The sequence below is a fragment of the Ranitomeya imitator genome, chromosome 3 (genome assembly GCF_032444005.1).
Source record: "Ranitomeya imitator isolate aRanImi1 chromosome 3, aRanImi1.pri, whole genome shotgun sequence".
In the NCBI taxonomy this organism is placed as follows: domain Eukaryota; kingdom Metazoa; phylum Chordata; class Amphibia; order Anura; family Dendrobatidae; genus Ranitomeya; species Ranitomeya imitator.
In genome coordinates, this window is record NC_091284.1 from 615,519,374 (window position 1) to 615,533,452 (window position 14,079).

The 14,079-nt window shown below is 42.4% G+C and overlaps 1 protein-coding gene across 4 annotated transcripts in view; it reads left to right on the forward strand.

Moving 5' to 3' along the window:
• DIS3 (DIS3 homolog, exosome endoribonuclease and 3'-5' exoribonuclease) overlaps positions 1–10,234 on the forward strand; it is a 37,446-nt gene extending 27,212 nt beyond the window's left edge. For all 4 annotated transcript variants that reach the window (XM_069758137.1, XM_069758139.1, XM_069758138.1 and 1 more), the window contains 7 exons: positions 4,898–4,984; positions 5,186–5,342; positions 6,118–6,332; positions 7,025–7,193; positions 8,876–9,034; positions 9,117–9,239; positions 9,521–10,234. In XM_069758137.1, coding sequence (XP_069614238.1) covers positions 4,898–4,984; positions 5,186–5,342; positions 6,118–6,332; positions 7,025–7,193; positions 8,876–9,034; positions 9,117–9,239; positions 9,521–9,604 — 994 coding nt within the window. In that variant the 3' untranslated portion in view covers positions 9,605–10,234. The remainder of the gene's footprint in view (positions 1–4,897; positions 4,985–5,185; positions 5,343–6,117; positions 6,333–7,024; positions 7,194–8,875; positions 9,035–9,116; positions 9,240–9,520) is intronic.
• The last annotated feature ends 3,845 nt before the right edge of the window (positions 10,235–14,079 follow it).

Sequence of the window (14,079 nt, forward strand, 5' to 3'; positions counted from 1 at the left end):
ATCTCAATTCCAGCCAATTCTACATTGAAAAAGTAAAACGGCACTCCTTCTCTTCCAAGCTCTGCGGTGCGCCCTAACAGTTGTTTACCCCCACATATTGGGTATCAGCGTACTCAGGAGAAATTGCACAACAACTTTTGTGGTCTAATTTCTCCTGTTACCCTTGTGAAAATAAGAATTTGTGGGCGAAAAGATCATTTTTGTGTAAACAAAAGCGATTTTTAATTTTCACGGCTCTACGTTATAAACTTCTGTGAAGCACTTGGGGGTTCAAAGTGCTCACCACACATCTAGATAAGTTCCTTAAGGGGTCTAGTTTCCAAAATGGTGTCACTTGTGGGGAGTTTCCACTGTTTAGGTACATCAGGGGCTCTCTAAATGTGACATGGTGTCCGATCTCAATTCCAGCCAATTCTGCATTGAAAAAGTCAAACGGCGCTCCTTCACTTCTAAGTTCTGCGGTGCGCCCTAACAGTGGTTTACCCCCACATATGGGGTATTGGCGTATTCAGGAGAAATTGCATAACAAAATTTATGGTTACATTTCTGTTTTTACACTTGTGAAAATAAAAAAAATGGTTCTGAATTAAGATGTTTGCAAAAAAAAGTTAAATGTTCATTTTTTCCTTCCACATTGTTTCAGTTCCTGTGAAGCACGTAAAGGGTTAATAAACTTCTTGAATGTGGTTTTGAGAACCTTGAGGGGTGTAGTTTTTAGAATGGTGTCACACTTCATTATTTTCTATCATATAGACCCCTCAAAATGACTTCAAATGTGATGTGGTCCCTAAAAAAAAAATGGTGTTGTAAAAATGAGAAATTGCTGGTCAACTTTTAACCCTTATAACTCCCTAACAAAAAAAAATTTTGTTTCCAAAATTGTGCTGATGTAAAGTAGACATGTGGGAAATGTTATTTATTAACTATTTTTCATGACATATCTCTCTGATTTAAGGGCATAAAAATACAAAGTTTGAAAATTGCAAAATTTTAAAAATTTTCGCCATATTTCCGTTTTTTTCATAAATAATCGCAAGTAATATCGAAGAAATGTTACCACTAACATGAAGTACAATATGTCACGAAAAAACAATCTCAGAATCAGCGGGATCCGTTGAAGCGTTCCAGAGTTATAACCTCATAAAGTGACAGTGGTCAGAATTGCAAAAATTGGCCTGGTCATTAAGTACCAAATTGACTCTGTCACTAAGGGGTTAAAGGGCTATTCTTTATGACGTATTTGACAGTACTGGCACTATCGGGCTCTGGGCCTGTGCAAGGGATAAAGTTCAGTCTTCCATGCAGACATCAACATCAAAACATACCACGTAAAAAACATACCACAAGCTCGAATAGGCCATTACATGGGTCAGTACTTGGGGAGCCATGTTGGTTATGTGCAAGGAGTTTTGCACTTGCCATCATTAACAGAAAACTGCTTTAATCTGCAGCTGGGGTACTGGAAATGGAGCTACATCCGATCCCAGCAATTTAAGACCTCAGATGCTTCTGTCAATAGTGACATACCAGCAACATCTCAGATAATGAGGGAGACTACGGTCGTTCCCTGAGAATTGAATAGGTACATTAAGGCAGACTTCCGCTAATTAACATATAAGCCCGACATACCTGAAAATGTTCACAGATAATGAGGTTATCTGCATAAAGTCCAGATCAGCTCCCGTATAGAAGAGGTACTAGGGCAGGCGATGGTGGGCCTTCCTGTCAGGTCCCCCTATGTAATGTGAAAGGGGCAGACGGACCACCATTAACACAAACATTAGCAGATGGGGCAGAGTAAATCATTAGTACCCAGTTAGGAAATTTAGGGATAAAACCAAAATATTTTAAACAGGCTTAGGCTGCCGTCACACTAGCAGTATTTGGTCAGTATTTTACCTCAGTATTTGTAGCCAAAACCAGGAGTGGAACAATTAGAGGAAAAGTATAATAGAAACATATGCACCACTTCTGCATTTATCACCCACTCCTGGTTTTGGCTTACAAATACTGATGTAAAATACTGACCAAATACTGCTAGTGTGATGGCAGCCTAATAAGAAAGGTTATTCCAGTGAATCGAAGGTCTTTATTGTATCTGGTGAGGTTCAGCCTTATCTGTGGCCTCCAGCTCTGCCATTTAGCACAGCCTAACCAAGGTGGGGTCTAATGGCGTACCAGTCGGGTTAACACTGACAGTTTGGTTGATGCGCAGTGCTACACAAGTAGTGTATTGTACTTATTCGATCAAAGGATTGTTTGTTCAAGTTCCCTTTGTAAGACTAATTGTTTAAAAAACAAATATCCCCTGCAAAAATGCCATTTATTTGGTTTCGATGCATTCGTAACACTTCCAATACCACTATAATATTTATCCTGCATGGTGAATGCTCTTAAAAAATGTTTTTATTAATGTCATCTCAGGAATGATTATTGAAAAAAAAAAAGTGACCGAAAAGTAGCATATACCACAAAATGGTACAAATAACAACTACGGCTCTTCAGAGGGATTGTCCTGCCTTAGGCTACATGTCTGCAGTCACTGTGTGTGACTGCAGACTTGTGAATCCTCCTATCACACTCATTGTGCACTGTGAGGATTCTCCAGCCCGGGAGCGAGCGATCATCTGACTGCAAGGATTCGGTTTGTATACTGATGGCCACTTTCCGACTAGACTGTATCTGGCCTTGCTAAATACGCTTGCATTGAGCGAGGCTGCTCCTATCTAGTCAGCACGTGACCTCATGTATGCAGTCACGACGTGAGGACTCACAAGTCTGCAGCCATGCCGATAGACTGCAGACTTGTAGCAAAAGGCCTGAGAAACCCATTAAGCAAAAAGGCAAGCCTACATAGAGCTCTGTAAATAGAAAAATGTAGCTGTCAGAACATGATAAACATTTTTTGTGCAAAAATAATAGAGCAAAAAAATGATGTAACCTTGTAATGTAATGACCTTCAAAATAAAGTACAATAAATAAATTATACTGCACTATGAACTCCAGAAAAAATACAATTAAAGGGAACCTGTCACCCCGAAAATCGCGGGTGAGGTAAGCCCACCGGCATCAGGGGCTTATCTGCAGCATTCTGTAATGCTGTAGATGAGCCCCCGATGTTACCTGAAAAAGGAGAAAAAGACGTTCGATTATACTCACCCAGGGGCGGTCCCGCTGCTGGTCAGGTCGGATGGGTGTCTCTGGTCCACTGCGGCGCCTCCCATCTTCATTACAAGACGTCCTCTTCTGATCTTCAGCCACGGCTCCGGCGCAGGCGTACTTTGTCTGCCTTGTTGAGGGCAGAGGATAGTACTGCAGTGCGCAGGCGCCGGAAAGGATAGAGGCCCGGTGCCTGCGCACTGCAGTACTTTGTCTGCCCTCAACAGGGCAGAGCAAAGTACGCCTGCACCGGAGCCGTGGCTGAAGATCAGAAGAGGACGTCTTGTAATGAAGATGGGAGGCGCCGGAGCGGACCAGAGACACCCATCCGACCTGACCAGCAGCGGGACCGCCCCTGGGTGAGTATAATATAACGTCTTTTTCTCCTTTTTCAGGTAACATTGGGGGCTTATCATGTCATTGGGTGACAGGTTCCCTTTAAGAAACAATTCCAGAGTAATTTATTTATTTTGTTCATGCCTTGGCTAAAAAATGAAATGTGAAGTAATAAAAAAAAAATCATATGTACCACAAGACGGTACTAAAGAAAACTTTTTTTTTTCCACAAAAAAGCCGTCGAAACTGAGTATAATAGTCAGTGTGTGCCACAAAACAGGACCAATAAAAACTAGTTTGTCATGGAAAAAGCCTTCATAAAGACTCATGTGTTTGAAAATTGTAAAAGGTATGGTTCTCAGAATATGGCCACACAGAAGCAAACGATTATTGTTTTTGTATTTATTGTACAAAAATAATAGAACTGTGTTAATTTTGCCAATATCATTCTGACCCACGGAATAAAGTTAACACTTATTGTGCAGCACGGCAAATGGCATATAATGTAAAGCATGTGTGAGAATGGTTGTTTGGTTGGTTTATGTTCCTCCCCATGAAAAAGTTTAATGAGCTATATGTATCCCCAAAAAATGACAGATACAACTCTTCCTAGAAAAAAAAAAGAACAACCCCAGATACAACTATGGAATGACTTCCCCACCTGTAAGAGCTTTTAATACTGTCGGAAGTCTCTTCTACACGGCGTGCTGCAATGCAATGGGCCAAACGTATTTGGTGCCTTTTTATAAGAAAACATTTTATAAGGAAAATATTCTGTAGAGACCAACTACTAAAATTATATAATAAATTGGGTTCAGTAGTTCAGTGCAGGATGTGCTGTAAATGTTTTCATAAGAATTTAGGAAGTTTATGAAATGTTCTATTCCTGATCTAAGGATTTCTGCTTTTATAGATGAATCTGTGCTGCACTTTATGTAGATGCTTAGCAGTGTTGTGGAGTCAGTCAGTGGTATGGCTTACCAACTACACAACCTTGCTTCTGAGTCATTCAGGGTTCAGTGTGCCTGGAGACAAGAGCTCCAGAGCTTTGTTATGCTGAACTCTGTTGTTGCTCTTGAGCGGGTAGAAACCCGCAACCACATGGACTGTGCTATACCTTATCTCCGTTTCCCATTATGCCAGAAAGTCCTTGTTTATTTTGATGAACTTTGCATTGGTTTATGCCGTACTTAAATAAACCAACAGAAGATTCAGATGAGAAACGTTCCTGTGTCTACCTCTGTGAGTGAGTCTAGCTCAATTGTGGACATAAAATACAGTAATTATTATGTGGGTTTTTTAATATAAAAAGTTTCATTTTTGCAAAATTCTTGGGCTTCTTGTGTTAAGTATGTAAATAGGTTTGAAACATAGTACTTGAATTTGTACTTTTGTGTTACAGAGCGTTAACACTTTCTTCTCCGGAGGTCCGATTTCATCTGGATAGTGAAACTCATGACCCTATAGATCTTCAGACCAAGGAACTGAAGTACGTTGAGAGATGCTTATGCTTACTATATTGTGTGTCTGAGTATATTGGTTCAGTTTTACTGATTCATTTTTTCTTTTTATGGACAAGACAACTACCATAAATTTTCATTGTGTCCGTCATTCTGCGTTTTGAAATTGAGGCAAATCTGTAGTAATTTTTGTTCATTTTTATAACTTTATCTCCTGCAATGTATCTTAGGGAAACCAATTCAATGGTTGAGGAGTTCATGTTGCTGGCTAATATTTCGGTGGCACAGAAGATTTATGATGAGTTTTCAGAATATGCGTTACTCCGTAAGCATCCAGCTCCACCTCCTGGAAACTATGACATTCTGATAAAAGCTGCACGCTCCAAGGTGATGTTGCATGCTGCTGATTTATCCTTTTAATCTAAAACTATGAAGTATGTGGTTTTCTTTAGCATCTGTTCACACTAGGTGAAATAAAATTCACACGTATGTCTCAGCAATAAGGGGAATCTGTTACCAATTTTTTGCTACTCCATCTGAGAGTAGCTTGATGTAGGGACGAATATACTGTTTCTAGTTCTCTGAATGCTTGGCCCTGTATAACCCCGCCCACAGAACGGATTGGCTGCTTTCTGTGTACACTGCATAGGCAGAAAGCTTTCAAATAGTTGTGGTGGGATTTTACAGAGCTGATGAATATAGAGGACTACTTGGCAGTAGGTTTAATTTTCCTCTAGTTATAATCTCCTGTGACTTTATCAAAACTACAGCAAGCAGCCCTGTAAATGACAGTGCCTGAATCGGGGGTCTCCCAGATTAGGTGGCAAAAACCTAAAATCCCTAAATGGCGCAGCAAATAAGACACGGTCAGTCTTCTAAATTAATCGTGGTAACAAAAAATAATTGCTCAAGCTTAGGGAATTGGTACTAAAAGTCCCAGACTTGCTCAGTCACAGGGGATTCCATGTTGTACTGTCTTGTACATGGCTCAAGTATTTGTAATTATAAACATTTTTTAATAGTTCCAGTTCTTCATAGCTGTGTTTTTTTTCTTTTGTTTTTTTCTCTCCATGTTTTGTTTTCAACATTTAATGTTGCTTGCTTTGTAGATCATTTCCTATAACACTTCCCTGTGTTCTTTTTTTTTTTTTTTCCTCCCCAGAATTTGGATGTTAAGACGGATTCTGCCAAGGCTCTGGCTGACTCTTTAGACCAAGCGGAGTGTGCAGAATTTTCCTATCTGAACACGTTGCTGAGAATCCTGGCCACGCGCTGCATGATGCAGGCTGTGTACTTCTGCTCAGGGCTGGATAGTGACTTCCATCACTATGGTCTCGCCTCTCCCATTTACACACATTTCACTTCCCCTATTAGAAGGTTTGTAATTATGGCAACGAATGAATGCGGACAAGGTACAAACTGACATCTTGAATGTAACGTGGTTTGTTTGCCTTAATACATGAAGATTTGTTTAGTTTCTCATCTTACTGGAGCAGCAGCTACAGGAAGAATATGAAGTTATATCCTCCCTGCAGCCGCTTGTTTCCAGTCATTAGAGTTGTTAGTCACCTCTCACTATAATATGAGCATGCTGTAACTTCTCCTTGGCACATTGATTGCAGTGAAGAATTGACAGCCGGCAGAGCAGACTGCCAATGTGTCAGGAAGGGATTACATCATGCTACAGTATAGTGAGAGGTGATTGTATCTGCATTCACTCCCTGCACTTCCCCGATTGGAAGCAGGCGGCTACAGGGAGGATATAACTTCATTTTCTCCCTATAGCCGTGGTTCCAGTACAGCAGGCATGACTTAAACACTATTTACCTGCAGAGTAACCCATTGCTTGTGAACATGACATGTTCCCTTTTAAAGGGGTAGGGCAGCTTGTATAGTAATGTATGCTCAGGTTTGAAATTGAGCATTCACTGAAACCTCTGGATTTGAAATGGACAGTATTGAATGGTAACTGTTTGATGACATTGGATAATATGCCCCCTTGACCAATCTGTCACTTTTTACATATTTGTGAAATCAGCAGTGTAAGCTTTTTTTTCTATTCCTTCTAGATATGCGGATGTCATAGTTCACCGGCTCCTCGCTGTAGCAGTGGGTGCGGACGCCACTTATCCAGATCTTACAGATAAACATAAACAAGCGGAAATCTGCAAAAATATCAACTTCAGGCATAAAATGGCGCAGTACTCACAAAGGGCGTCTGTTGCCTTTCACACACAGGTATGCGTTTACTTGTACCTTCCAGCTGACAGCCATCGAACGTCTGTGGCCATTTGTACTGACGTCCACCTGACAGCTATTACTCCTGAATATCACTAAGCCCCCCACGCACGTCATTGATCACAACACCTCATATTGTTGAGGCTGGCCCCAGTCTAATGTGTATGGGGGCCCTGGACAGATGACTTTCTGGGGAGTTCAGGAACTAGCGTGTCAGATTTCAGACTGTCGATCCTTTCTTTCTCATGGGTGTAAGCCACCTTGTGGGGGAGAACACAGGAGCGCTCCTGTGTATGTGGGAGCAAAGCAAGATGGCTGCCATCCGAACTATCCAAAGCAGAGGTGGGCAATTAATTTTCATAAGGGCCCACATGAGACGGTTTTGGAAGGTTGAACCAAGAGACTGAACTTAATTCTGCTCATTATTTTTATATTCATTTTTATCACTTAATATTGAGCATAATTAAAGGGGTATTCTGATCTCCAAGATCCTATCCCAATATGTAGTAGGTGTAATAATAATAGTAGCAAATGCCTCCAATTAGAAATGTAGCATAGTTCTTCTGATTTGCTGTGTTTATTACCCCATGTACTGGTCATGGCAGTAGCTTAGGTATCCATGGTCATAACCATGTGGTTCATCATCTACTGCAATGCCCTGCACATGGGGTAAGAAACACAGCAAATCAGAAGAACTATGCTACATTTCTAATTGGAGGCATTTGCTAATATTATTATTACACCTACTACATATTGAGATAGGATCTTAGAGATGGAAATACTGCTTTTCATTCTGTGGACCAGCTGCTGTGAATACATTTTATAGGGCTCATTTTAATGTGTTTTCTCATCTGTATCAGCTAATCAGACATTTACTTTTTTTTCAATCATATGCTCCCATTAGTCAACGTTGAAGAGTGTCGTTATCATATTTTTTTGTAAAGCAAGTGTACATGTGAAAATTGGAAACTTTGTGAGATACCATTTTAGATAAACCTGCTTCTTTCTCTGTCTGCTCTGATCACTCATTCTAAAAAATTTCTGAATTCACTGGTTTAAAGGAATCTGTCACCAAGTGTTTGTTACGCCATCTGAGAGCAGCATAATATAGGGGTCGAGACCTGGATTCCCGCGATGTCACTTACTCAACTGCTGTTCTGTCATTTTGATAAAATCATAGTTTAGTCTGCTGCAGATCTAGCTGTACTCTGTATAAGCCCTCGTCTCCCCTTTATTCAATGGTATCTGCTACTGAAGACACAGATGCAGGAGAAATTGAGATGTCGGGTAGACTAGAGGGTGGCCCTTTGGCTTTCCTGGTCCACACAGGAGATGCTAAAGGTTCGCATGTGGCCCACTTTGCCTAGGCCTGACCTAAAGTGTGTGAGGGGCTTTACTAATTCACTCTTATGTAGGCTGTGCAGTCATTCATGTTTTCCCAATTGGGGAAGGGGTATCACCCCTGGCTGTGCGCAGATATTGGGCCAGTAGGACGGCTGGAGAGATATTTTATTGTGTGTTCCTTCTTCACCCTCCATATCTGCTGTTGGGAAAGTTTGGCTCCTCAGCTGAAATCCTCAGGTTTTGCTGAGGAACATCTCCAGTATCAGCACCTAGGTCCATGCTTGATCAATGTTCATGCTCTTATATTTCTATAACACATGCATTATGTCTTTTTACAGCTCTTCTTTAAAACAAAAGGAATCGTGAATGAAGAAGGATACATCTTGTTTGTTAGGAAAAATGCAATTGTAGTTCTGATCCCCAAGTTTGGTTTAGAAGGCACAGTGTTTTTTGAGGGGAAAAACAGAGTAAAATGTCAGCTAACGTACAATGATGAGGTGAGTCAGGGAAGGGGAATATATATGAAATGACTTTGTATTTGTTTAGAATATTCTCACTGTATTTTGTCTTCATTTTCAGATTCCTTCATTAACTGTGCAAAATACAACATTCTACATGTTTGACAAAGTAAAGGTTAAGATTACGCTAGATGCATCCAACATCCAGCACCAAAAAATCTGCATGGACCTCGTAGAGCCTGAGGTTAGTACTTTTACCAGTTTTCCATAAGGTTTTTTTTAATCCTGACTGAACTTGAGAAGAGCAGCGTTTTGTAAATTTGCAGCATCTCAATTCTTAGTGTTTTTGCAGCGTTTTTTCACCCATATAAAGCAATGAGAAAGTGGGAAAAGGCAGTAACCCTAGCACCCATACTGTGCTTATATGCTGTATCGCATACTTAAACCTCACAAAAAAATTTATTAAAGAGGCAAATATAGTTATCTTGTTTACTTTAATAGAAATATTTGCTCATTTCTTGATAGATTCCAGGCCTAACCTCAACTGAGAACGATCAGATGCAAAGAAATGGGGAACCGATATCCAAGAAGAGCAAGCTGGGGAAATAGGATGACTTCAGAAAAAGCACAATATTTTACACATGGACGTTTTAAAGGAGTAATCCAGCTCTGCTCACTTCCGGGTCGGGAGGGTGGCGGGTCGGTGGTGTCACATCTACAGATTCCTGTTGGGTCGCACGCCGCATGCATGAGCGTGGGGTATCGTGCACCTGTGCTATTTCAATGACTAATGCGGGTGGATGATGCCTGGCTGCTCACTGGGCCTCTCACCTCCTCGATCCAGATTACCCATTTAAGCCATTTTATTCTTATTTTTAGCATTATGAGCAGGCCTTTGTTATAAGAGTATTTTTATTTGTGAACTGTGTATTTCTAGACCATGTTAAAGGAAATAAGGTTTTGTCGGTTGCTGCTCACTTCGGCATCAGGAGTAGTGCTGATGGGGACGTATCTGCACATACCTGCCAGTAAGCATTCATATCGGCTGGTATCGTGCACCACTCCTATTCATTATAATAGAACACGTGCACAATAAAGTGCTGCGATAAATGTTGTTGCTATGTAAATATTATTCTAATACCTGCAGATAAAAATTCTCAACGGATGTGGTTATTGGCGCTGTTTACCTCCTGAGCAGCGCCAGAATATTTAATTTTATAAATGTAGTTTCAACTGCAAGTCTACCTTTTTGTATCCCAATACATAACCTTTATTGTTAAGACAAATTTACATCTTTTCTGTCCATGTTGGTGTTCTGTGCACCTCTATGGAAGCAAGATTACAGGTCTGTACCAAATATTGTCGTAATATGACCATCAGTGTCACGAATCCACACCGCTGCCACCAATTTGTCACGATTCACACCATGACCGTCACCCCTACGTCACGGATCGGGGTGACTTTAGGCCAACAGACGGTTATCACATGTGCAGGGGGGCTAATCTTAGTTATCCCTCCACTGCTACAATGTGATGAAAAAACACACATAAGGCTATTGACCTCTTAGTTTACAGCAGGGGCTTTTTTTAGGTATCCCACTGCTCTTCAATATACCACGAACTGCAGGGATTTATGTATATTCCACTTACAGTTCCACTTGAAACTTGCAGCTCTCTGGCACCCCCCTTACTCTCAGGTCAGATTAGGTACTGCACCTAGGGTAATTAGTCGCCAGAAAGGCTGCCTGCTATGTACTGGCTATTGGGCACGCTGCAACGAGGCGATATAACTACTCCCGCTGAGGCAGGAACAATAATTATCAACGCCGCAGTCGCTACAACGAATCCCAAAGGCACAGAACAAAGGTATGCTTCCACCGGCTTCGATTAAACGGGTCCGAAGCTAACCCAAAACAGTAGCATAATTCCCTTCAAAAGACTTGGGGTACGTTTTAGAGCAGGAAGAACGAAAACTAGTAATTTATATATTTTACTCCATTAAAATTAGGCAGTGTTTATGAAAAGGTATAAAAGATGTTACAATATGAGACAATTGAAAATATGTACAAAGGTAATTATAAAAAACAGGGATTACATGAAAAATCAACACTTTCATGTGTTCAGAGCATTGCAGGCAACCAGGCTAGTTCCCATATGTCCTAATGCATCAGGACTGGCAGTCAGGCTCCTCAGGTCAAAACTAAGTGCTGGGGCCTGGCAGAAACTTATAAACCGCAGCCCGTGACATCACCAACAGGGCTGGTTTACCCAGACCCTCCTCTCTTCCGCCTTGGTAAATTTCACACAAGTTTGTCTAATGCCTGTATCTCCGCTCCAGAACATGTCAGAATCATAACACACCCAGCATTCATCTTGTATTAAGATTTGCTCTCTATACATACTAAATTCCGGCTAGTAGGGACACTCAGTTCCAGAGAAATCCATACTCTGTCCTTGTTGGACTTGGAGGCTCCTGCTTACAGTCGTGGACAGATCCGCCGATGGACGTTAGCAATATGTATTTATTATTCTCCTAGCCCAAGTCGGTGGCCCAGAATCTTATCATATTAGAACAAAGACCCTCATGGATTTTGGAGAACTTCTATACCAGTCCTAGCTAGTACAGATGGGAGGGGGGCGAGTAAGTTGCTCCTAGCCTGGAATTTATGGCCAGAGCAATAAAACCTTTTCTACACACACATCTCAGAAACACAGAGGGAAGGGGGAGGGTTTTTAAGCCCGCAGCATGGGTCTGACAGGCAAACTCCAAAATCATTATATTTCATACAATCTCGTGACACCTCCCCCTTTTGGTCTGCGCTACGGAGGCAGGACCGCTCGGTGCTCCTCCATGCGCACCTCAGCAGGTTCACCCCGGCGGGACAGTCCATCTGCATTTCCATGCTCCCCGCCCATTTTGTGTTCAATCGTGTAGTCAAACTGCTGAGGGGCAAGGCTCCAGCGTAGCAACCTGCCGTTGGTTCCACACATGTCGTTTAGCCAGAGCTGTCATGATTCCAATGGCAGGGAATCACAAAAGGACAAGCACCAACGAGCTCTAGGGTGATGGAACCTGAGCTGACCGCGACCCTAAACCTGAACCCACAAATAACAATAGCCGGGGAACGTGCCTACGTTGATCCTAGACGTCTCGCACCAGCCGAAGATCTAACTTCCCCTATTAGAAGAAACACAGACCTCTCTTGCCTCCAGAGAAATACCCCACAGAAATAGCAGCCCCCCACATATAATGACGGTGAAATGAGAGGAAGGCACATACACAGTATGAAAACAGATTCAGCAAAATGAGGCCCGCTAAAACTAGATAGCAAAGGATACAAAAGTAAACTGCGCGGTCAGCAAAAAACCCTTCAAAAAACCATCCTGTAATTACTTGAACTCATGTTCCAACTCATGGAACATGAGGAGCAATTACAGCCCACTAAAGCAACCAGCAGCAAAGAGACAATTATATGCAAGCTGGACAAGACAAAAATAAAGCAAAACGTGGAACAAGAAAATCAAAACTTAGCTTGTCCTGAAGATTACTGAAGCCAGAAGCTGAGGTAACAAAACACTCTGATAACCTTGATAGCCGGCGGGGAAATGACAAGAAAGCCCGGTAAAATAGGAAACTCCCAAATCCTAATAGAACAGGTAGACACCAGAGACAGCAGAACACAAATCACCCAGTACCATCAGTAACCACCAGAGGGAGCCCAAAAACAGAACTCACAACAGTACCCCCCCCCTTGAGGAGGGGTCACCGAACCCTCACGAGAACCACCAGGGCGACCCGAATGAGCCCCTATGAAAAGCGCGGACCAAATCATCAGCATGAACATCAGAGGCAACCACCCAAGAATTATCCTCCTGACCATAACCCTTCCACTTGACCAAATATTGGAGTTTCCGTCTGGAAACACGAGAATCCAAGATCTTCTCCACAACATACTCCAATTCTCCCTCCTCCACCAGCACCGGAGCAGGAGGCTCAAGCGAAGGAACAACAGGTACCTCATACCTCCGCAACAACGACCGATGGAACACATTATGAATAGCAAACGATGCCGGGAGATCCAAACGAAACGACACAGGGTTAAGAATTTCCAAGATCCTATATGGACCGATGAACCGAGGCTTGAACTTAGGAGAAGAGACCTTCATAGGAACAAAACGAGAAGACAACCACACCAAGTCCCCAACACGAAGTCGAGGACCCACGCGGCGACGGCGATTAGCAAACTGCTGAGCCTTCTCCTGGGACAACTTCAAATTGTCCACCACATGACTCCAAATCCGATGCAACCCATCCACCACCATGTCCACTCCAGGATAATCAGAAGGCTCCACCTGACCAGAGGAAAAACGAGGATGAAACCCCGAATTACAAAAGAAAGGAGAAACCAAGGTAGCAGAACTAGCCCGATTATTAAGGGCAAACTCGGCCAGCGGCAAAAAGGTAACCCAGTCATCCTGATCAGCAGAAACAAAACACCTCAAATAAGTTTCCAAGGTCTGATTAGTTCGCTCCGTCTGGCCATTCGTCTGAGGATGGAATGCAGACGAAAAGGACAAATCAATGCCCATCTTAGCACAGAACATCCGCCAAAATCTAGACACAAACTGGGATCCCCTGTCAGAAACGATGTTCTCCGGAATCCCATGCAAACGAACCACGTTCTGGAAAAACAGAGGGACCAACTCAGAGGAGGAAGGCAACTTAGGCAAGGGTACAAGCTGAACCATTTTAGAAAAGCGGTCACACACAACCCAGATGACAGACATTTTTTGAGAGACAGGGAGATCCGAAATAAAGTCCATGGAAATGTGCGTCCAAGGCCTCTTCGGGATAGGCAAAGGTGACAACAATCCACTGGCTCGAGAACAGCAAGGCTTAGCCCGAGCACAAACCTCACAAGACTGCACAAAAGAACGCACATCCCTCGACAAGGAAGGCCACCAAAAAGACCTGGCCACCAAGTCTCTAGTACCAAATATTCCAGGATGACCTGCCAACGCAGAAGAATGGACCTCGGAGATGACTCTACTAGTCCAACTATCCGGAACAAACAGTCTCTCAGG